This window comes from Chiloscyllium punctatum, chromosome 49 (genome assembly GCF_047496795.1).
Source record: "Chiloscyllium punctatum isolate Juve2018m chromosome 49, sChiPun1.3, whole genome shotgun sequence".
NCBI classification, from domain to species: Eukaryota; Metazoa; Chordata; class Chondrichthyes; order Orectolobiformes; family Hemiscylliidae; genus Chiloscyllium; species Chiloscyllium punctatum.
This window is the reverse complement of record NC_092787.1, coordinates 46705574-46728696: the sequence shown is the minus strand read 5'-3', so window position 1 is coordinate 46728696 and position 23123 is coordinate 46705574. Positions and strand designations below refer to the sequence as shown.

The following is a 23123-nucleotide window of genomic DNA, read 5'->3' as shown; positions in this document are numbered from 1 at the left end:
TACAAGACACTTGTAAGGCCGCACTTGGAGTACTCCGTGCAGTTCTGGTCACCCCATTACAGGAAGGATGTAGAAGCTTTGGAAAGAGTTCAGAGGTGATTTACTAGGATATTGCCTGGTATGGAAGGAAGGTCTTACAAGGAAAGATTGAGGGAACTGCGGCTGATTTCGTTGGAGAGAAGAAGGTTAAGAGGTGAGTTAATTGAGACATATAAAATAATCAGAGGATTAGATAAGAGCCATTTACCTCAAATGGTGAAGGCTAACATGAGGGGACAGAGCTTTAAAATGAGGGGTCATAGATTTGGGACAGTTATATTTGGGTAGTTTTTTTACTCGGAGAGTAGTAGGGGCGTGGAACAGCCTGCCTGCAACAGTAGTTGGATCGCTGACATTAAGGGCATTGTACATACATATGGATAATAATGGAATGCTGTAGGTTAGATGGGCATCAGATTAATTTTGCAGGTCGGCACAACATTGAAGGCCGAAGGGCCTATACTGCACTGTAACATTCTATGTTCTATATTCTAAATCTTCTTTGCATGCTTTCCAGGTCAACTATGTCTTTTCTATAACAGGGTGACCCAAACTGTACACAATACTCCAAGTGCGACCTCAGCAACATCTTATACAACTGTAACACAACATCCCAATTCCTAAGCTCAATGCCTTGACCAATGAATGCCAGTAAGCTAAAGCCTTCTTCACCACCCTGTGTACCTACGACGCCGCTTTCAAAGAACTATGTACTTATACTCCTAGGTCCCTCTGTTCTACAACACACCTCAGGACCTGACCATTTACTGTATAATTCCTGCCTTGGTTTCACTTTACAAAGTTTAACACCTCACACTTATCTGCACTGAATTGCATTTGCCAATCCTCAGCCCACTTCCGCACTTGAACAAGATCCCTCTGCAATTTTTGATAACCTTCCTCACTATCAACGACACCTCCTAATTTTGTACCATCCGCAAACTTACTAATCATGCCTTGTACATTCACATCCAGATCATTTATGTAAATAAAAATAACAAAGGTCCCAGCACTGAACCCTGTGGCATACCACTACTTACAGGCCTCCAGTCCAAGAAACAACCTTCAACCATCACTCTCTGCTTCCTATCATCGAGCCACTTTTGCAGAAAGTTGGAAACTGAATATGCAGGTTCCATCATTGTTGGAAGACATACCATAGTTCCAGATGACCATAGGGCTGCTCTTCCATTAGAGAAAGACAATTAGTGGTGAGCTTGATGTGCGAGTCACCAAGCCTCAGATGAGTTCAAGTTTGAGAAGCAAGACCTCAGCAGTTCAGGCAGCATCCAAGGAGCAGCGAAATCGACGTTTCGGGCAAAAGCCCTTCATCAGGAATAAAGGCAGAGAGCCTGGAGCGTGGAGAGATAAGCTAGAGGAGGGTGGGGAGAAAGTAGCATAGAGTACAATAGGTGAGTGGGGGAGGGGATGAAGGTGATAGGTCAGGGAGGAGAGGGTGGAGTGGATTACTGGAAAAGGAGATAGGCAGGTAGGACAAGTCTGGACAAGTCATGGGGACAGTGCTGAACTGTAAGTTTGGAACTAGGGTGAGGTGGGGGGGTGGGGGGGGGGGGGGGGTGGGGGGGAGGGGAGGGAGGGGAAATGAGGAAACTGTTGAAGTCCACATTGATGCCCTGGGGATGAAGTGTTCCGAGGCGGAAGATGAGGCGTTCTTCCTCCAGGCGTCTGGTGGTGAAGGACCGGCAGTGAAGGAGGCCCAGGACCTCCATGTCCTCGGCAGAGTGGGAGGGGGAGTTGAAATGTTGGGCCACGGGGCGGTGTGGTTGATTGGTGCGGGTGTCCCGGAGATGTTCCCTAAAGCGCTCTGCTAGGAGGCGCGCCCAGTTTCCCCAATGTAGAGGAGACCGCATCGGGAGCAACGGATACAATAAATGATATTAGTGAAAGTGCAGGTAAAACTTTGATGGATGTGGAAGGCTCCTTTAGGGCCTTGGATAGAGGTGAGGGAGGAGGTGTGGGCACAGGTTTTACAATTCCTGCGGTGGCAGGGGAAGGTGTTAGGATGGGAGGGTGGGTTGTAGGGGGGCGTAGACCTGACCAGGTAGTCTCGGAGGGAACGGTCTTTGCGGAAGGCGGAAAGGGGTGGGGAGGGAAATATATCCCTGGTGGTGGGGTCTTTTTGGAGGTGACAGAAATGTCGGCGGATGATTTGGTTTATGCGAAGGTTGGTAGGGTGGAAGGTGAGCACCAGGGGCGTTCTGTCCTTGTTACGGTTGGAGGGGTGGGGTCTGAGGGCAGAGGTGCAGGATGTGGACGAGATGCGTTGGAGGGCATCTTTAACCACGTGGGAAGGGAAATTGCGGTCTCTAAAGAAGGAGGCCATCTGGTATCTTCTGTGGTGCAACTGGTCCTCTTGGGAGCAGATCTGGCGGAGGCGGAGGGATGGCATTTTTGCAAGAGGTAGCGTGGGAAGAGGTGTAATCCAGGTAGCTGTGGGAGTCGGTGGGTTTGTAAAAAATGTCTGTCAATTCAGTCGTCATTAATGGAGATGGAGTGGTCCAGGAAGGGGAGGGAGGTGTCAGAGATGGTCCAGGTAAATTTAAGGTCAGGGTGGAATGTGTCGGTGAAGTTGAATTGCTCAACCTCCTCACGGGAGCACGAGGTGGCGCCAATGCAGTCATCAATGTAGTGGAGGAAGAGGTGGGGAGTGGTGCCGGTGTAATTACAGAAGATCAACTGTTCTACGTAGCCAACAAAGAGACAGGCATAGCTTGGGCCCATATGTGTGCCCATGGCTACCCCTTTGGTCTGGAGGAAGTGGGAGGATTCGAAGGGAAAATTGTTAAGGGTGAGGACCAGTTCGGCCAAACAAATGAGAGTGTCTGTGTGCTGTCAGCATCACTCTGCATCACAAATCGACTGTCCAGCCAACTGAGTTATCTGACTAGTGGGAAGATGAGAAGGAATGAGAAAAATGCACAGTAAACCAAAAATGGAGGATTGGAAGTTGCTGGAGAAAATTCTGGTTGAGTGGAATGAAGGTATTGAAGGACATATGGATAAGATGATAACTCTGAAGTAATTAAATATACAACAGTGGTTAGCACTGCTGCCTTACAGCACTAGGGTCCCAGGTTTGATTCCAGCCTCAGGTGACTGTGTGGAGTTTGCACATTCTCACAGTGTCTGCATGGGTTTCCTCCAAATGCTCCAGTTTCGTCTCACAATCTAAAGATGTGCAGGTCAGGTGAATTGGCCATGCTAAATAGCCCATAGTGTCAGGTGCATTAGGCAGGGGTAAATGTAGGGATATGGGTCTGGGTGGGTTACTGTTCAGAGGATTGGTGTGGACTTGTTAGGCCAAAGGGCCTGTTTCCACACTGTAGGAACCTAATCTAATTTAAAAGTAGTCCACAAAATTAGAGAAAATAGGTAAGCAAGACATTATGCTAGCAATCCAAAATTCTGAATAAGCTAGGCAGTGTATGGGAAGTTGTGAAACCTCCATTCATTCCTGTCCTGCTTTCACTGTTGACAGTCTCGTGTCAATAGACAACAGCAGGCACACCCAGTCCTAGTTCATGTAGCCCTGCAATTGTCACGGCAACAGATCAAAGTGGGCTATTTTACAGCAAGTAATGGCAATGGTAGAATCTGCCTGCAGCAATGCCTTTAAACAGAGGAACAAAACACTGCAGGGGCCTCAAACAAAAGACACAAAGGGTCTCAAAACAACTATTTCACAGTTTGAGTTTGATCTGAAGCCTTCTGTCAGTCTGTGTGCAGTGTACTTACTCTCTGCTGCGGCCGCCAGTTGTAGTGTATGTGGCGTACTCTCTTTTTTGGCTAAGAGTGATGCTATGTAATCAATATCACCATCGATATCAGAGGATCCATGACGTATCCCTAAGGGAGCAAAAAAAAAACAAACCTGAATACACCAAACTTTGAAGTGTTTGAAATGAGAATGAGAGAGATCAGAAAATCAATCTGCTATGAAGTGCTGATTACCTTATAGGGTGAACAGGCTCCGATCCACTTAAATTACAGCTAATCATTTAATCCTTAACATTCAGTTTAAGCTCATTTTGAATAGTTAATTCAAAAAAGATAAAAACGTCCTTTAGGATCTGATTTAAATAAACACACGAATTATTATCATTTTTTTCCTGGTATTCCATGATTGAATATCTCAATCAGGTTTTTCCACAGCCACAGTATTGAAATGGTGTTCAAAGTTACAAATGACAATCCATATGATTAAAAAAATCATACCTGTCCACATCCTTCTAGGCGCTTCTTTAGTCTTTAATATGGTTAACCACACAATTTTCCTTCAATACCCCTCTACTACTGTCTAGCTGAGTAGGATATAATGCATATGCCTGCTTTCATTATCTATATAGCTGCAGCCAGCACTAGCTTCCAGCTCTCTTTAGTTTCTTGTCTACATTTTGTTCTTCAGTGATTTCAGTTTCCACACGTGCTGACTACACTCAAATTGACTTCACCACTACCTCTCTCTGCTCCTCTGCTGATTCTAAGTCACCACCTTGCCTATCCAACATTAAATAAGCTATTGTCTTTGGACCCTACTAAAAACTTAATTCTTTAGCCACTAGTTCCATTTACACAAACATGAATTAGGGGCAGAAGCAGGCCATTCAGTTTCTCAATCCTGGTCCGCCATTCAATATGATTATGGTTAATCCATTTGTATTTTGAATTTTGTATTCCCAACTACCCGCAACTTCTGATTTCCCTGCCTAACAATAATCTATTGACCTTAGCTTTAAACATGCCCCATCAACCCATTTCCACCGCCTTCTGTGGAAGTGTATTTCAAAGCCACATAACCCTGAGAGAGAAAAACATTCTCATCATACCTCTCCACAAAGATATCATCTCAGGGGACCACAAAGATGTATGACATAGTACATCACTCAGCCCATCATTACTGCAGTGGACAAACAACAGGACCAGCTCCGAGCTCTTCGACGTAAAGGTTACTACATTTCCAGTGGATATTCAAGTTATTTTTAACTGTGATGAGGTTTTTTCCTCTACTGTCCTTTCAGGTAGAGAATTACAGACCTCCTTTATCCCCTGGTTGAAAAGATAACTTCCTCCTAATCTTTTCAACAATCAATTTAAATCATTCCCTCCCCCTAGGAAACTGACTAAAAATAAATCAGACTGTTTGCAAACTTGGGGTATTCTGCCAATGGCTCTATAAATTCAAGTTCTTTGTTGTTGAACAAATTGCTCTAATATATAAAAAATATATTAACTTTAACTGCAAAAATCAATAATTAGAAATTCATGAGCAAAGCTCAGGTCCCAGGATACTCCATTCAGGTTGTGCATTTTCAATGTCGCCATTTACTGTGTCAGCAAGATTTACTTGACTTGCGGCTGGACACAATCCCAAGTAAAACATGCTGCAAACAGCAAGGTGTCTTGCCAAATCCAGCAAAGGACTGCTGAGGTTGCTATCTGTATGTCAGAATAAAGTGGCACATTTATTACAAAAAGCTGAACTTCTACAACAGTCAAGTATGTTTAACTACAGACACATGGATATTCAGCGAACAGAAATTCATTTTCAGTCCCTAAGATCTTTGCAAATGAAGGCACAGCTCGCAAATCAAAACTGGGCCCTTCTAGGCTATATGATTACTGGACAAACACAGGTTTATGCTTTAGATCCTAGTTTGTGCCACATCATTAATATTTCACTGCTGTAGCTGCAGTCACATGCTGCATCACACTCCTGTTTTTTTTTAAAAGTTCATTCATGGGACATTGGCATCACCTTTTGGGCCAGTATTCGTTGTCCATCTGCAGTAGCCCTTGAGAAGGTGGTAGTTAGCCGTCTTCTTGAACGGACTCAGTCTGTACGCTGTAAGTAGATCCACAATGCTGAATCTGTATCATCCCAATTCCAAATTTTCACAATGGGCAGCAAACATCAGCAGAATTGATGTGCACAATCTAAACTGTGCTGGATTAGTGGTGCTGGAAGAGCACAGCAGTTCAGGCAGCATCCAACGAGCAGCGAAATCAACGTTTCGGGCAAAAGCCTTTCATCAGGAATAAAGGCAGTGAGCCTGAAGCGTGGAGAGATAAGCTAGAGGAGGGTGGGGGTGGGGAGAGAGTAGCAGTGGGAGAGGGACTCCCTGAGATTCTTGTAGAGAGAGGAGGAAAACTTCAAGGTAGGCATCCTTGCAAGAGGATTCGCAGTAGGGTTAAAATCAACGAGGTAAAAACAATGACTGCAGATGCTGAAAACCAAATACTGTGCGCCTGCCCACCATGTCCACTTTCTAACAGCATTCAGCAGAGTTCCTTACTTATCCAGGGGCTTTGAGGTCAATTATAGTACTCCTAAAATGATATCAGCAAACTCAGCAGAGATTAGGAAGAAGACTTGAAACTGATGTCTTCTCAACTCATCAGAAAGAAACTGGCATTGACTTAAAACTGGAGTGTTTCAATAGAGTCAGAATTTCGGAGATAAGGAAGAGATAACTGATTTGAAGACATCACCCAGTTTTGTCTTGCATGGACAAAGTTAATTAAGGACGTTGGACGCGTCAATCCCTCCAGACCAGTGCAATGTACATCTATAATGGTTTTGCATCTGGAAACAGAGCTCAAGTGTTAAACTAAAAAACGTTCTATATTAAAATATTTCAGGTTTTCAATCTACATGTAAGTGAACACAGCTGATTGGAGATAATATCATGTGAACTGAGTACATTTCGTAAACAGAGCAGTATTCACCTTGAACGGATCATAGAAAAGAGAGCGTGAAGCACAAGTTAAACAACAAGATTAAGAGAACGGCACATCAACCATGAAATTTGGGATAATAAAAGACTTGGTTTGTTATCTTGTTAAATAACACTGTCAACAGCACATACCACAGGGCCTGACCTGAAACCCCCGACAACTATAAGCTAGATGTGTGTGGTTGCAAGTGGACTTGCAAGGTTCCTGGTAATCAACATACCACTCTCGCTCCAGACAAAAGCAAACAGGTTCTGCTTTGAGCAGGAGGGCTTAACCAGTACTGCAGGAGGTGGTACAGATGTAAATCAGCAGCTTGCACTGTGTCAGACTGCAAACACTCCATGGGTCTGAAAGAAGACAGATGGGATTCATGAGAAATTGACTGCTCCATAATAACAGCCAACAGCTCCCTGTTGCTCACAATGAGCAGCACCTTTTACAGCAACATCCCATACAATTTGCTTCAGGACAGGGCAAACCCACTAGTGCCTGGACTGGAGTAGCAACCTAATGGGTTTAGATTAATTTAATTATTTGGACAATGTACAACTCGAGATAATGCCGGCACTTTCAGAGACAGTACATTTGCCTGAATATACTTGTTTTTCACCAAAACACTAAACTGCATACAATTCAACTTTCTTATCTGGGCTTTATCAGTGAACCTACTGTCTGTTGAGTGTATAATGTCTTTTTAACATTGGACTCGGTGCCGTCATCAAGGCCTAAGGTACGATCTGCAATGGAGGTAAAGGCACAACGGAGACAAGGCGTTTGGTATGCTTGCCTTTACTGGTCACAGCATTGAACATAGAAGTTGGGAGGTCTTGTGTCTGTATAGGACATTAGGTAGGCCACTTTTTAAGTATTGTGTACAATTTTGGTCTTCCTCCTATTGGAAAGATGTTGTGAAACTTGAAAGGGTTCAGAAAAGATTTACTAGGATGTTGCCAGGGTTGGAGAGTTAGAGCTCTAGGGAGAGGCTGAATAGGCTGGGTCTGTTTTCCTTGGAGCACAGAGGCTGAGGGGTGACCTTATAGAGGTTTACAAAATCATGAGGGGCATGGACAGGTTAAATTGACAAGGTCTTTTCCCTGGGGTGGGGGAGTCCAGAACTAGAGGGCACAGCTTTTAGAGTGAGAGGGGGAAGTGGTGGAGACTGGTACAGTTATAACATTTAAAAGGCATCCGGATGAGTACATGAGTAGGAAGGGTTTAGAGGGATATGGGCCAAGTGCTGACAAATGGCAGATTAATTTAGGTATCTGGCCAGCATGGACAAGTTGGACCAAAGGGTCTGTTTCCATGCTGTACATGTTTTATTTTAGATTCCCTACAGTGTGGAAACAGGCTCTTCGGCCCAACAAGTCCACACCGACTCTTGGAAGAGTAACCCACCTCCCTCTGACTCATGCACCTAACAATTATGGACAATTTAGCCAATTCACCTGACCTGCACATCCATGGAATGTGGGAGGAAACTGGAACACCCGGAGGAAACCCTCACAGACACGGGGAGAATGTGCAAATTCAACACAGTCGCCCAAGGCTGGAATTGAACCTGGGAGCTTGGCGCTGTGAGGCAGCAGTGCTAACCACTGAGTCACGTGACTCTGACATTGCTGACTCCTCCAGAGACATTCAGACCCATCAGATGTGTGCTTTTTCATGAGCTGGCAACAAAGGAAACCACCTGCGAAGTATATTTTCCCACTACTATAATACTATCTCTAAAAGATATACCCTTGGCCCTCTCCTCTACCTAATCTGCATGCAGCCCTTTGGCAATTTCATTCAAAAACACGGTGACTTCATCTGAAAATAAGAAACACGCAGCTCTACCTTTTCACAATGTCTCAATCCTCAATCACCTCAAAATTGTCAAGTGTTTGGCATCAGTATTGACTGAGCAGCAACTTTGTCCAATTTAGTAGTAGAAACACCAAAGTCCAACCCCTAATGCTGACTTTGTTTACTTAGCATTGATTCAAACCCTCTCCCTGATGATGACCTGAAATACAAATCAGATTGTCTGCAACTTTTGGATCATATATTCAATTCCTAGCCAGCAAAGTATGTTGAGAAAGTGGTGGGAGAGATATATGGAAACCTTAAATTTGTAAGTAAATATAAATATGGAATTTATAAACAGAGGCACCAAGTACAAAAGCAACCAAGTTGTGGTAGACCTTTGTAAAACCTTGGTTTGGCCTCAACTGGAATATGGTATTCAATTATGGACACCACACTTTCAGAAGGATACATCAGCTTTGGGGAGAAGCACAGAAAAAGTTTTCAAGAAAGGCTTCAGGGATGAGGGACTTTGTTATGTTGGAAAAGTCGAGGTTGTTCATCTCATATAAAAAGATGTTGACAGCAGACTTCATAGGGGTGTTCAAAATCATGGGTCAGATTAAATGGAGAGCAATTGTGGAAGGGTGAAAAACGAAAGGACAGGGATTGGCAGAAGAACCAGTGACAAAGAAAAACTAGTTTTATTTTGTACAGAGGATGGTTAGAATTTGGAATGCAGTGCCTGAGTATGTTTTGGAGGCAAACGATATCATGGATACAAAAGCCACTTGAATAAGCAAATGAAGAGAAACATGCAGTCTCTGGACAAAGGATGCGGGAGTGGGATTAGCTCGTTTTCTCACAGAGAGCTAGCACAAATAAGACTGGCTGAATAGCCTCCCTTTTTGCTGAAATGCATGATTCATTTCTGTCCACTTATCCATTCTATAACTATGCACCAACTATTTCCACCAACAACACTGTGCTGCTCTCTCCTGCCTCAGCTCATCTGTCTCCCTCCCAATTTCGGTAACCACCTACAGTGGTCCAAAATATCAGAACTCTTCAGGTTGTCCTTTTTAAAATCACTCCATCATAATGGTCCTGTCTTCAACTTCCATGGTCCTAATGACTAATATTTTTTCCTGAAGCTGCTCTCTTGTCTGTTAGCTGCTCTTTAAAAACTGCCTCTTTGGCTATTTTTTGTGTAATCTGACCTGGTAATACCTTCTATGGCTTGGTGAAAAGTTATGTTTGACAAAGCTCCAGTGAAGCACATTAAAAGGGGCTATATAAATTTCAGCAGTCCTTGATGGTACAAGTCGCTCTGACAATAGACAATACAATAGGTGCAGGAGTATGCCATTTGGCCCTTCGAGCCAGCACCACCATTCATTATAATCATGGCTGATCATCCACAATCAGCATCCTGTTCCTATGTTATCCCCATAACCCTTGAATCCACTATCTTGAAGAGCTCTATCCATCCCTTTCTTGAAAGTATCTAGAAATTTGGCTCCATTGCCTTCTGGAGCACAGTATTCCATACACCCACCACTCTCTCGGTGAAGAAGATTCTCCTCAACTCTGTTCTAAATGCTGGATTAGTGGTGCTGGAAGAGCACAGCAGTTCAGGCAAAATCCAAGTAGCTTCGAAATTGACGTTTCGGGCAAAAGCCCTTCATCAGGAATGAAGGGCTTTTGCCCGAAACGTCGATTTCGAAGCTACTTGGATGCTGCCTGAACTGCTGTGCTCTTCCAGCACCACTAATCCAGAATCTGGTTTCCAGCATCTGCAGTCATTGTTTTTACCTCTGTTCTAAATGGCCTACCCCTTATTTTTAAACTGTGTCCTCTGCTTCTGGATTCATCCATCAGCAAAACATGCTTCCTGCCTCCAGAGTGTCCAATCCTTTAATGTCTCAATCAGATCCCTTCTCATCCTTCAAACCTCAAGTGTATACAACAGTCACTCCAATCTGTCAACATCTGATAGTCCCGGCATTCCAGGAATTGACCTCGTGAACGTACGCTGCACTCGCTCAAAAGCCAGAATGTTCTTCCTCAAATTTGGAGATCAAGACTGCACACAATATTCCAGGTGCGGTCTCACCAGGGCCTTGTACAGCTTTGGCGCAGGATCAGCAAACTGTTTCACATTCTGAACTAGGAACCTTCCTAGCTTTTATCCTCACCTGAGATCCATCTGGTCCATGAGCTGAGTTAGGTTTTGTGGGTGCTTAGTCTATCTGGAGTGTGTTCCAAGTGATAACAACACAGAGGAGGGCCTCCTGGATATGAATTCCATGCCATGTTCAGAACCAACTGAACCACTGTGATGCCTCGCTCCTATATAGAAATAATTGTCTCCCTTCCCCTCAAAGCTCCTCTGGAGCAATGCAGATCAGTCTCAGAGTATGAAAGCAAAATGGCTTTTTAGTTACTGATGACATCCTGCACAAGATCCCCATCTCATTCACTTTATCATGGCCAGGTCACTTCCTTGGCATTTGCCCAATCCTCCCTCTATATTTTATTCTCCCTGGGGATTCACCATGAGAAAAGACCTATATTTCTGCAACATTTTTCATGAATCCCAGATTCCAAAGCTCTTGACATCCAGTTAAGCATTAGTAACTGTTGTAATAAAGGAAATATAGTGGCTACTTTATATGTAACATCCCATAAACAACAATGTGATAATGGTAAAATAATTTGCTTTTACTGCTGAGCAGCTAGTCCGGGGAGAAGTGTTCACATTTTTGGATCATTGGAATCTCATCTGGGGTAGAAGTGACCTGTGTAAGAAGGAGGAATTGCACTGGTATTGGATGGGGACTAACATACTGGTGGGAGAATTGCTGGAGCTGCTCAGGTGGATTTAAACTAGTAAGTTGGTGGGTGGTTTGGAGCCTGGGAGACAGTGAGGGCAGACACAAATCTGAGACTGGTACAGTTGGGAAAAGGAGCAAGTCAAATAGTTAGGCAGACAGGAACAAAGCAGAGTATGAGGTAGGAATGATAAATTAAGTTGCACTTATTTCAATACAAGAGGCCTAACAGGTAAGGCAGATAAACTCAGGTCATGGGTGGGATCATGGGACTCGGATATCATAGCAATTACAGAGACCTGGCTCAGGGAGGAATAAGACTGGCAGCTTAATGTTCCAGGGTATAGATGCGATAGGAAGGACAGAAAGGGGGGCAAGAGAGGAGAGGGAGTGGTGTTTTTGATTAGGGATAACATTATGACTGCACTTAGTGAGGATATTCCTGGGAATAAGTGCAGGGAAGTTATTTGGATAAAATTAAGAAATAAGAAAGGGATGACCAACTGATTGGGATTGTACTATCAATAGCCACAGGTGAGGTGCCTAAAGACTGGAGGTTGGCTAATGTGGTGCCACTGCTGGTAGGTAAGGGAACTATAGACTGGTGAGCCTGACATGGGTAGTGGGCAAGTTGTTGGAGGGAATCCTGAGGGACAGGGTTTACAAGTATTTAGAAAAGCAAGGACTGATTAGGGATAGTTAACATGGCTTTGTACGTGCGAAATTGTATCTCACAAACTTGATTAGGTTTTTTGAAGAAGTAATGAAGAAGATTGACAAGAGCAGAGCAGTGGACAGGGTATATATGGATTTCAGTAAGGCGTTTGACAAGGTTCCTCACAGTAGACTGGTTAGCAAGGTTAGATCACATGGAATACAGGGACAACTAGCCATTTGGATACAGAACTAGCCTGAAGGTAGAAAACAGGGGGTGGTGGTGGAGGGTTGCTTTTCAGACTGGAGGCATTTGACCAACAGAGTGCCACAAGGATCAGTGCTGGGTCCTTCCATCATTTATATAAATGATTTGGATGTATGGTTAGTAAGTTTGCAGAAGACATCAAAATTGGAGTTGTAGTGGACAGTGAAGAAAGTTCTCTCAGAGGAAAGCAGGATCTTGATCAGATGGGCTGAGAAGTGGCAGATGGAGTTTAATTTAGATAAATGGTTGGTGCTACAGTTTGGAAAGGCAAATCAGGGCAGAACTAATACACTTAATGGCAAGGTCCTGGGGAGTGTTGCTGAACAAAGAGAAAACTTGGAGTGCAAGTTCACAGTTCTGTGGTATTGCAGGAAACATTTAACATTGCTTGATGGGAAACAATTGGTCAAACTCTCGAGTTATAATTCAGTAAGTTAAAAGGACCATGACAAAAGGTCAGAACAGCTCTCAGGACCAAGCTGAATGTAAACAAATTCCTTAAGTTTGATAAAACTTCAGTAATCTTCTTAATGGCTCTTATATATGTTGAACTGCCTAAACAAAACGTCCGTATAACAGATACAGAGTTATGGAATGACGCAAATAATTAATTTTTTTTAGGACTTAGGTTCAGTGTTACAGATGACGTACATTCCATGATCATCTGTAAATTCATCAGCATATTTTAAAATATACAATGTACACCTTTCTTTTGTAAAGGTGCGAAACGTGGATTAGGATCCATCCTGTCCTCAAGTTTCAGCCAACTTGCTGCAATATTTTTAATAAAAGCTGATTATTGTCAGTTCAATTGATTCTTTTTCGAGTACTGTTGATTTCTTTTGCTCACACAGATTGCTGCTAATTAAACTCCATTTCGACAGTTCCTTGAAAGTGGAGTCGTAGGTAGATAGGAAAGTGAAGGTGGCATTTGGTCAGTACATTTAGAATAAGAGTTGAAAGGTCATGTTTCAGTTGCACAGGACTTTGGTTAGGCCACTTTTGGAATACTGTGTGCAAATTTGGTCTCCCTGCTACAGAAAGTTTGTTGTGAAACTTGAAAGGGTTCAGGAAGATTTACAAGGATGTTGCTAGAGTAGAAAGGTTTGTCTTATAAGGGGATTTTGAGTAGGCTGGGACTGTTTTTGCTGGAGCGTCAGAATCTGAGGGGTGACCTTACAGAGGTTTATAACATCATGAACAACATGGATAGGGTGAATAGCCAAGGTCTTTGCCCTGGGGCAGGGAAGTCCAAATCTAGATGGCACAGGTTTAAGGTGAGAGGAGAAAAACCTAAGGGGCAACATTTTCATGTAGAGGGTGGTGCGTGTATGGAATGAGCTGCCAGAGGAAATGGTAGAGGCTGGTACAATAACAATATTTAAGAGGCATCTGGATGGGTATATGAATAGGAAGGGTTTGGAGGGATATAGGCCGGGTGCTGGCAAGTCGGACTAGGTTAATTTAGGTTGGCATGGACAAGTTGGACTGAAGGGCCTGTTTCCGAGCTGTACAACTCTATAACTCTATGAGTCTACTGATGTTAGTTGAGGGTTACATTTTAATCATGCAGGACACCAGATTCTCTGCTCCTTTTTGGAATAGTGCTCGAGACTCATTTAAGTTGACTTGAGTAGACTGACTGAGCTTCACAGTCTCTCCTGGCATCCCCACCAGTGCAGTACTCCCACAGTACAGCTGAGTCAGATAATAAATCAAGATTAAGTATTTATAAACTCCTGACAAAAGCAAGAGCACTACCACACAGCCACGTTCACAGGAACGTTCTGTAATGATGACTCACAACCCAGTTCCTGTTGCCCTGCATTCACGAATTGCCTGCGTGCGGTTGTTGGGTAGCTCTATTTAATTAATCCAGCCATTGAGAATTTTGCGTGAGTGGCCTAGTCTGTCACCATGGAGACAAAATGACCTGTACAAATGTTTGCATTGTGTGTGGCCTATCCATTCGAATGTGCAGTACCTTCATTTTTTTGTTGTGCAGCCAGTGTCTTAAAGACACTCTTGCGTGGCCAACACGATGCCATGATTTATCATGATTCTAATACCTGAAACTGGTTAATACCAAACAGAAGGAAAATCAACTAAGGCACTGGAACCATACAAAATTTGACACAGCTACATCATGAGATATTATGGCAAACGATTGATGTAGTTTTCAAATGAGTGTCTTAAAAGATGAAAGTGAAGCAGTATTGTTTAGGGATGAAATTTCAGAATTATGGCCTAGATGGCTGAAGAAAAGACAGAGCAATTAAAATCAGAGATGCTATGGGCGGCACGGTGGCACAGTGGTTAGCACTGCTGCCTCACAGTGCCAGAGACCCAGGTTCAATTCCTGCCTCAGGCGACTCTGTGTGGAGTTTGCACATTCTCCCCGTGTCTGTGTGGGTTTCCTCCGGGTGCTCCGGTTTCCTCCCACAGTCCAAAAAATTTGGCCATGCTAAATTGCCCGTAGTGTTAGGCAAAGGATCTGGGTGGGTTGCGCTTCGGCGGGTCGGTGTGGACTTGTTGGGCCGAAGGGCCCGTTTCCACACTAAGTAATCTATCTAGAGATACTCAAGAGGTCGGAACTGGAGGATCACAGAGATCTAAGACGAATGTGGGGAAAATGGTGATTAAACAGATAGGGAACAAATGAAGCCAAGGAAAGACTTTTAAATAGATTTTAAAATTGAGACAACACCAAACTGGAAGCCAGTAAATGGGACTTGGTGCACATTAGGATATGTAAGAAACACTTTACCTTAACTTTGACGTAAATTAAGCTGGGGGTAGGTGGATGATGTAAGGAATAGTACAATCGATCTCTTTCCCCCAACCCACACTCTTCCCTGCTGATTTATTTGTGGCTTCACTTGCCTGCCTTCCTGTGATTCACCTATTAGTCTTCTCTTCTGCATCAGTCTAATGTAAGACGATGAGGGGTGGGAAAGAATTACGCTTCGGATATTTTTGAAGTTAGGTAAGATGACGGAGCTTGAAAGTAGGTTGCGAAATGCAAATTAAAACTTCCTTGTGACTAGATGCACTTCCACAACAGTTCCAGAATCTTTTGTGGTTGTGTGTTAACAGATATTCATCTATAATATTTTATGCCATTTTAAAAACAAAACTGAGACAGTAGTGTCACAGTCAGATCTTCAGATATCTTATCCGACCCATACGGTAGGTGCTAAGGAAGCATATTCCAATTCAGACACATGTTCAACCAGATACAAAGAAACAGGATAGGGTTGTTCCTACCTCTCGAAGTTAAAGGAGACCACCTTTCCATTGCGTTTGCTGAGATGAGCAAATTTGGGCACCTAAATGTGAGTCATAGAGTCATGCAGAAGTACAGAAAGGAAACAGTCCATGTTGACCAGATATCCTAAACTAATCTAGTTCCATTTGCCAGCACTTGGCCCATATCCCTCTAAACCCTTCCTATTCATATTCCCATCTAGATGCCTTTAAATGTAATTGTACCAGCCTCTACCACTTCCTCTAGCAGCTCATTCCATTCAAGCACCACTGTCTGGTTGAAAACGTTGCCCCTTAGGTTATTTTTAAATTTTTCCCCTCTCACCCTAAACATATGCCCTCAAGTTTTGGACTCCCCACTCAGGGGAAATGACTGTCTCCAGAGAAAACAGTCCCAGCCTATTCAGCCTCACCCTATAGCTCAAATTTTCCAACCCAGGCAACATCCTAGTAAATCTTTTCAGAACCCATTCAAGTTTCACAATATCCTTCCAATAGGAGACCAGAGTTGCACACAATATTCCTAAAGTGGCCTAACCAATATCCTCTACAGCTGCAACATGACCTTCCAACGCCTATACTCAATGCTCTGTCCAATAAAGGAAAGCATACCAAATGCCTTCTTCACTATCCTATCTACCTTTGAACCTGCACTCTAAGGTCTCTTTGTTCAGCAGCACTCTCAGGCCCTTACCATTAAGTGTATAAGTCCTTACTGTATTTATGTTTACAAAATGCAGCACCTTACATTTATCTAAATTAAACTCCATCTGTCATTCCTCAGCCCAGTGGGCCATTTGATCAAGATTCTGTTGTACTCTGAAGTAACCTTATTTGCTGTCCACTACACCTTCAAATTTGGTGTCATCTGCAAACTTACTAATTATACCTCCTAAGTTCACATCCTAATCATTTATACAAATGATGAAAAGCAATGGACCCAGCATCAATCCTTGTGGCACACCACTGGGCATAGGCCTCCAGTTGAAAAGCAAACTTCCTCCACCACCCTCGGTCTTCCATCTTCAAGCCAGTTCAGTACTCAGATGGCTAGTTCTCCCTGTATTCCATGTGATCTAACCAGGCTAGCATGAGGAACCTTGTTGAATGCCTTACTGAAGTCCATACAGATCACGTCCACCACTCTACCCTCATCAATACTCTTCGTTGTTGCTTCAAAAAATTCAATCAAGTTAGTGAGACATGATTTCCCACACACAAAACCATGTTTACTATCTCTAATCAGTCCTCGCCTTTCCGAGTACATGTATATCCTATCCCTCAGGATTCCCTCCAACAACTTTCCAACCACGGCTATCAGACTCACTGTTCTATAGTTCCCTGGCTTTTCCTTACCACCTTTCTTAAATAGTGGCGCCATATTAGTCAACTTTCAGTCTTCCGGCACCTCACCTGTGACTATCGATGGTACAAATATCTCTGCAAGGGGCCCAGCAATCACTTCCCTTGCTTCCCACAGAGTTCTAGGGTACACCTGATCAGGTCCTGGGGATCTATCCACTTTTACGCCTTTTAAGAATTGCAAGGTTGTTAAATCTGAAGTGATTGCTACTTCAGTAGATTACTATAGTCCACTACTGGTAAATTAAAACCAGTTAATTTGAGTTCAAATTGATCTGTAATAAAATATCATTATGTTCCAGCTGTAATTTGAATTATTGTATTCTTAAAGTGACAATATGATTTTATATTATTAGAAGTCTATACCATTTATCATCACTACAGAGTCATAGAGATGTACAGCAAGGAAACAGACCTTTCGGACCAACTCGTCCATGCTGACCAGATATCCCAACCTAATCTAGTCCCATTTGCCAGCACTTGGCCTACATCCCTCAAAACCCTTCCTATTCATATACCCACCCAGATGCCTTTTAAATATTGTAATTGTATCAGCCTCCACCACTTCCTCCAGCAGCTCATTCCATACACGCATCACCCTCTGTGTGAAAACATTGCCCCTTAGGTCCCTTTTATATCTTTCCCCTCTCACCCTAAACCTATGCCCTCTGGTTCTGGACTCTCCCACCCCAGGGAAAAAAACCTTGTCTGTTTATCCTATCCGTATCCCTCAGGCCCAGCCTATTCAGCCTCTCCCTATAGTTCAAATTCTCCAACCCTGGCAGCATCCTTGTAAATACTGGATTAGTGGTGCTGGAAGAGCACAGCAGTTCAGGCAGCATCCAACGAGCAGCGAAATCGACGTTTCGGGCAAAAGCCCTTCATCAGGATTCCTGATGAAGGGCTTTTGCCCGAAACGTCGATTTCGCTGCTCGTTGGATGCTGCCTGAACTGCTGTGCTCTTCCAGCACCACTAATCCAGTATTTGCTTTCCAGCATCTGCAGTCATTGTTTTTACCTCAACATCCTTGTAAATCCTTTCTAAATCCCCTCAAGTTTCACAACATCCTTCCGATAGGAAGGAGACCAGGCTTGCACGCAACGTTCCAAAAATGGCCTAACCAATGTCCTGGACAGCTACAACATGATCTCCCAACTCCTAAACTCAATGCTCTGACCAATAAATGAAAGCATACCAAACACCTTCTTCACTATCCTATCTACCTGCGATTCCACTTTCAAGGAGCAATGAACCTGCACTCCAAGGTCTCTTTGTTCAGCAATACTCCCTAGGACCTTACCATTAAGTGTACAAGTCCTGCTCTGATTTGCTTTTCCAAAATGCAACACCTCACATTTATCTAAATTAAACTCCATCTGCCACTCCTTAGCCCATTGGCCCATCTGATCAAGATCAGATTAGATTTTGACATCATCACAAAACAAAAATAGGTGGGAAGCAAGTCGTTAGGGTGATATAAAGATTCTGCAGAGGGATATAGACAGGTTAAGTGAATAAACAAAAACCTGGCAGATGGAATGTAATGGAAAGGGGTGTAGGGTTAGATACTTCGACGAAAGAATAGGAGAGTTGGATGTTATTTAAATAAAGAATGACTGCAGAAAGCTTTCTGCAGTGTGAGAGACTTTATTCATGAATCACAAAATGCTAGCATCCAAGGTCAGGCAAATGGAATGCCAGTCTTTATTTAAAAGGAATGGAGTGTAAAATTTAAAAGCTCTTGCTAAAACTAGACAGGGTATGAATCAGGCCACAGTGGAAATACTGCGAACAGTTTTGGGTATCTTAAAGGAAAGATCTACTGCCATTGGAAGATACAGGAGCAAAATTAGGCAATTATGCCCATTGAGACTGATTCACCACTTGGTCATGGCTGATATGTTTCTCAAAACCATTCCCTTGCCTTTTCCCTATAACCCTTGATTCCTTTACTAATCAAGAGCCTATCTATCTCTGTCTTAAATAAACTTAGTAACTTAGCCTCAACAGCCTCCTACAGTAATGAATTACACAGACTCAAGAAATTTCTCCTTATCTCAGTTCTAAAGGGTTGTCCCTTCAGTCTGAGGCTGTGCCCTTATGTCCTTGTCTCTCTACTCAGCTAATTTTCTATTCATACCAGTACGTTGTCCCTAAAACCATGGGCTTTACTTTATTTAGCAATCTCCCGAGTGGTACCTTGACAAAGGGGTTCTAAAATCCAAATAGGTCACATCCAATGGCTCTCCCTTATCCAATTTTTACATTAACTTCTTCAAGAGTTCTAACAAATTTGTCAGACATAACTCAACCCTTAATGAAGTCATGCTGACCCAATTATCATGCGCTTCCAAGTTCTCTGCAATCTTAATCATGGACTCTAACAATCTCACGAACATCCAAGGTCAGGCTAACTGGCCTATAATTTCTTGCCTCCTTCCCTTCTAAAAATGGTGTTACATTAGTAATTTTTCAGTCCTCTGGGCCCTCTCTGGATCCAGTCATTTCTGAAAGATCACCACCAATGCTTTCACAATCTCCTTTGCCATCTCCTTCAAAACGTCAACCCAAAGGACATGATCTGCAGCAGTTCAAGAAGGCAGCTTACCACAACCTCCTCAAGGGCAACTAGGGATGGGTAATAAAGGCTAGCCAACTAGGGACATCTACATCCCAAAATTCAATTTGAAAAAGGTCTGAGGTGTAGTGCTGAATTATCCACTTTCAGACCTTTCAGTTTTTCCAGCATCTTCTCCTTACTACAGCCGAAAATGTGTTGCTGGAGAAACGCAGCAGGTCAGGCAGCATCCAAGGAGCAGGAGAATCGACGTTTCGGGCATGAACCCTTCTTCAGGAATGAGGAAAGTGTGTCCAGCAGTCCCCTCCCACTCCACCAAGGACATGCAGGTCCTTGGACTCCTCCATCGCCAGACTATAGCAACACGACGGCTGGAGGAAGAGCGCCTCATCTTCCGCCTAGGAACCCTCCAACCACAAGGGATGAACTCGGATTTCTCCAGTTTCCTCATTTCCCCTCCCCCCACCTTGTCTCAGTCCCAACCCTCGAACTCAGCACCACCTTCTTAACCTGCAATCTTCTTCCTGACCTCTCCGCCCCACCTCCACTCCGGCTTATCACCCTTATCTTAACCTCCTTCCACCTATCGCATTTCCAATGCCCCTCCCCCAAGTCCCTCCTCCCTACCTTTTATCTTAGCCTGCTGGACACACTTTCCTCATTCCTGAAGAAGGGCTCATGCCCGAAACGTCGATTCTCCTGCTCCTTGGATGCTGCCTGACCTGCTGCGCTTTTCCAGCAACACATTTTCAGCTCTGATCTCCAGCATCTGCAGTCCTCACTTTCTCCTACACTCAGTTATTCCCCTAACACTCAAAATTCTAGTATGTTACTGGTGCCTTCCACTTTGTAGACTGACATAAGGTATTGATTCAGTTCCTCTGCCAATTCTTTGTTCACCTTGCTGCTTCTCCAGCCCCATTTTCTAGTGGTCCAATGTACACTCTTGTTGCTGTCTTATCTTTTTTACATCTAAAAAATATCTCACAATCTTCTTTCATATTACCAGCTAGCTTACCCTCATACTTCGTCTTCTACCTTTTACAGCTTTTTGTTTAGGGTATTCCCCACTGGTTTTTAAAGGCTTCCCAATTCTCTGGCATCCATCCCATCAATCTTCATCACACTGTACACTTTTTCGTTGCGTTTATGCTGTCCCTGACATCCCTTGACAGCCATGGTCACCTAATCCTTACCTTTTTATGTTTCTTCGACTACAGGATGAATTACTGTGGTGCCTACGAATTACATCCAGAAATTCCTGCTATTGTTGCTGAATCACATTCCCTGTTAGGTGTATTTTACTGATAACTCTTTTATACAATTGATGGTATAGCCAAAAGGCCAAACCTACCTTATTGAGTGGTGGTACAAACCCCAGCTATAGAATCCAATCCCTCTATCCCACTCTATGATACTATTGGTGGCATTGACGTCACACTTGCCTGACGTGAGCTACCAACCAACACCCTCACCATCACCAGAACCATCTAACCTACTGTAACATCAACTATCTCAGCCCTGCCTCAGCTCATCTGCTAAAACCATCATTCACAAACATCTTAAATTTGACTCAATTATTCAAATAATCTCATGGTAATCTTCCACCTGGCACCCTTATTAACTTCAGCTTATCAAAAACTCTGTTGCCCATATCCTAATGTGCACAGAGTCCCACTTACAGACTCCCCGTATCAACTTTAAGATTCTCATCCTCGTTTCAAGTCTCTCTTTGCTGTTTCCTCTCTTGATCTCCTTTAGTCCCACAATTCTGAGTTCAGAGATCCTCCAGTTCTGATCGCCTGAGCATCCCTGATTTTAAATCACTTTTCCTTTTCTTCAGCTCTGAAGGATGTAATTGCTGAATTTCTATCCCTAAACAATTCAACTTCTCTTTCTTGTTTTAAGACACTGGTTTGAAAATTGTATCGATCATCTGTCCTAACATCCCATTATATAACTCCATGTCAAACTTTCGTTGATAATACTCTTATGAGATGTCCTGGGGTCTTTTGCATTAAAGTAACTATGACAACGATAACAGCTTGCATTTATATACTTTGCTTCTTCCAAAAACAAACTGTCAAATGACTGAAAATGTTTGAGGACAAATATAACGCCCACCTCATTACACAATTAACTATAATTAATATGGTATGGACCGCACTGGGTGGAATGAGCAATTTGTTAGATTGCAGCACAGTAGCTTAATCAATGGCTTAAAAACTGAGGTATCGACAAAAAATGTAACATTGATTAGCTGCTACGTAGCACTGGCAGTTTTAGAAACATTTTTAAATAGTGATAATGCATAAAAATATCCCCAATTCATTTTAAAGCCAATTAATCATTATGTATCCTACAGCCACCGGAACAAGATCAGTGAACCTGCAGACAACCCTAATGCCTCCACATCATCCTGTTATTAATCAGCAGGCAATCTAAGGCAGGTCACAAGTGATTCACCAAATTCATGAATAAGCTCTTGCCATTGGCAAGGCTGTCACAGATACAGCCAATTTCCACTGCCCACAGAAGATACTTTGACAATTAAACTGGGGTTCATCAGAGCAGCCTTAATTGGCATAATGGAATTTCTGTAGCACCTTTTACATCCTTTGGCCATCTCAAAGTGCTTTTCAACCAATTATGCGCTTCTGAATTGCAGTCAGTAATGTTGCATAGGGAAACACCAGCAGCCAAATTTCACACTACAAGGTTCCAGTAATAGCAATGGAATAAATGGCCAGATAATGTTTAACTGCTCTATTTGGCTGGGAGTGGAGTCGGGGGGGGGGGGGGGGGGGGGGGGGAGAGTGGGAGTTGTGGAGTGAGAGAGATTGAGATTGTCAGGGTAGGCAAAAGTTAGGACTGCAGCTGCTGGAGATTAGAGTTGAGTGTGGGGTGCTGGAAAAGCACAGCAGGTCAGGCAGCCTCCAAGGAGCAGGAAAATCTACATTTCGGGCAAAAGCCCTTTATCAGGAATGAATCAGGAGTGAGAGATTGTCAGGGTACTTTGGAACTCTTACTACAAATCAAAATACTGCAAACGGTGGAAATCTGATATCCTGAAAAACAGAAAATGCTGGAGCAATTCAGCAGGTCCAACATCTTCTACGGAGACAGAAACAGCAAGGTTCATTTCCAGACATTTCGTCACCCTACTAGGTAACATCTTCAGTGGGCCTCCGGGCGAAGCATTGCTGATGATTCCTGCTTTCTATTTATATGTTTGGATTTCTTTAATAGAAAGCAGAAATCATCAGCAGTGTTTCGCCTGGGGGCCCGATGAAGATGTTACCCAGTAGGGTGACGAAACATCTGGAAATAAACCTTCTAGCTCAGTGAGCAAACCTACATCCAGATCCTCAACCTGAGCTCCAAATCTTCTCAAAATTTGCTAAGAGATAGAAACAGTTAAGGTTTGGAGTTTGATTTGGCATTTTTCAGAATGTCGAGTAATTTTATGGGAATCTGCACGTTAGCTAACCTTCAGTCTTCCGGCACCTCACCTGTGACTATCGATAATATAAATATCTCAGTAAGAGGCCCAGCAATCACCTCGCTAGCTTC

The 23123-nt window shown here is 43.3% G+C and overlaps 1 protein-coding gene across 1 annotated transcript in view; it reads right to left on the bottom strand.

Annotated features, from left to right (window-relative positions):
* The window catches only part of LOC140469677 (neural proliferation differentiation and control protein 1-like), a 207976-nt gene that overhangs the window by 19409 nt on the left and 165444 nt on the right, over positions 1-23123 (bottom strand). The window contains exon 3 of the mRNA XM_072566418.1: positions 3796-3906. Within this exon, the coding sequence (XP_072422519.1) occupies positions 3796-3906 (111 nt within the window). The remainder of the gene's footprint in view (positions 1-3795; positions 3907-23123) is intronic.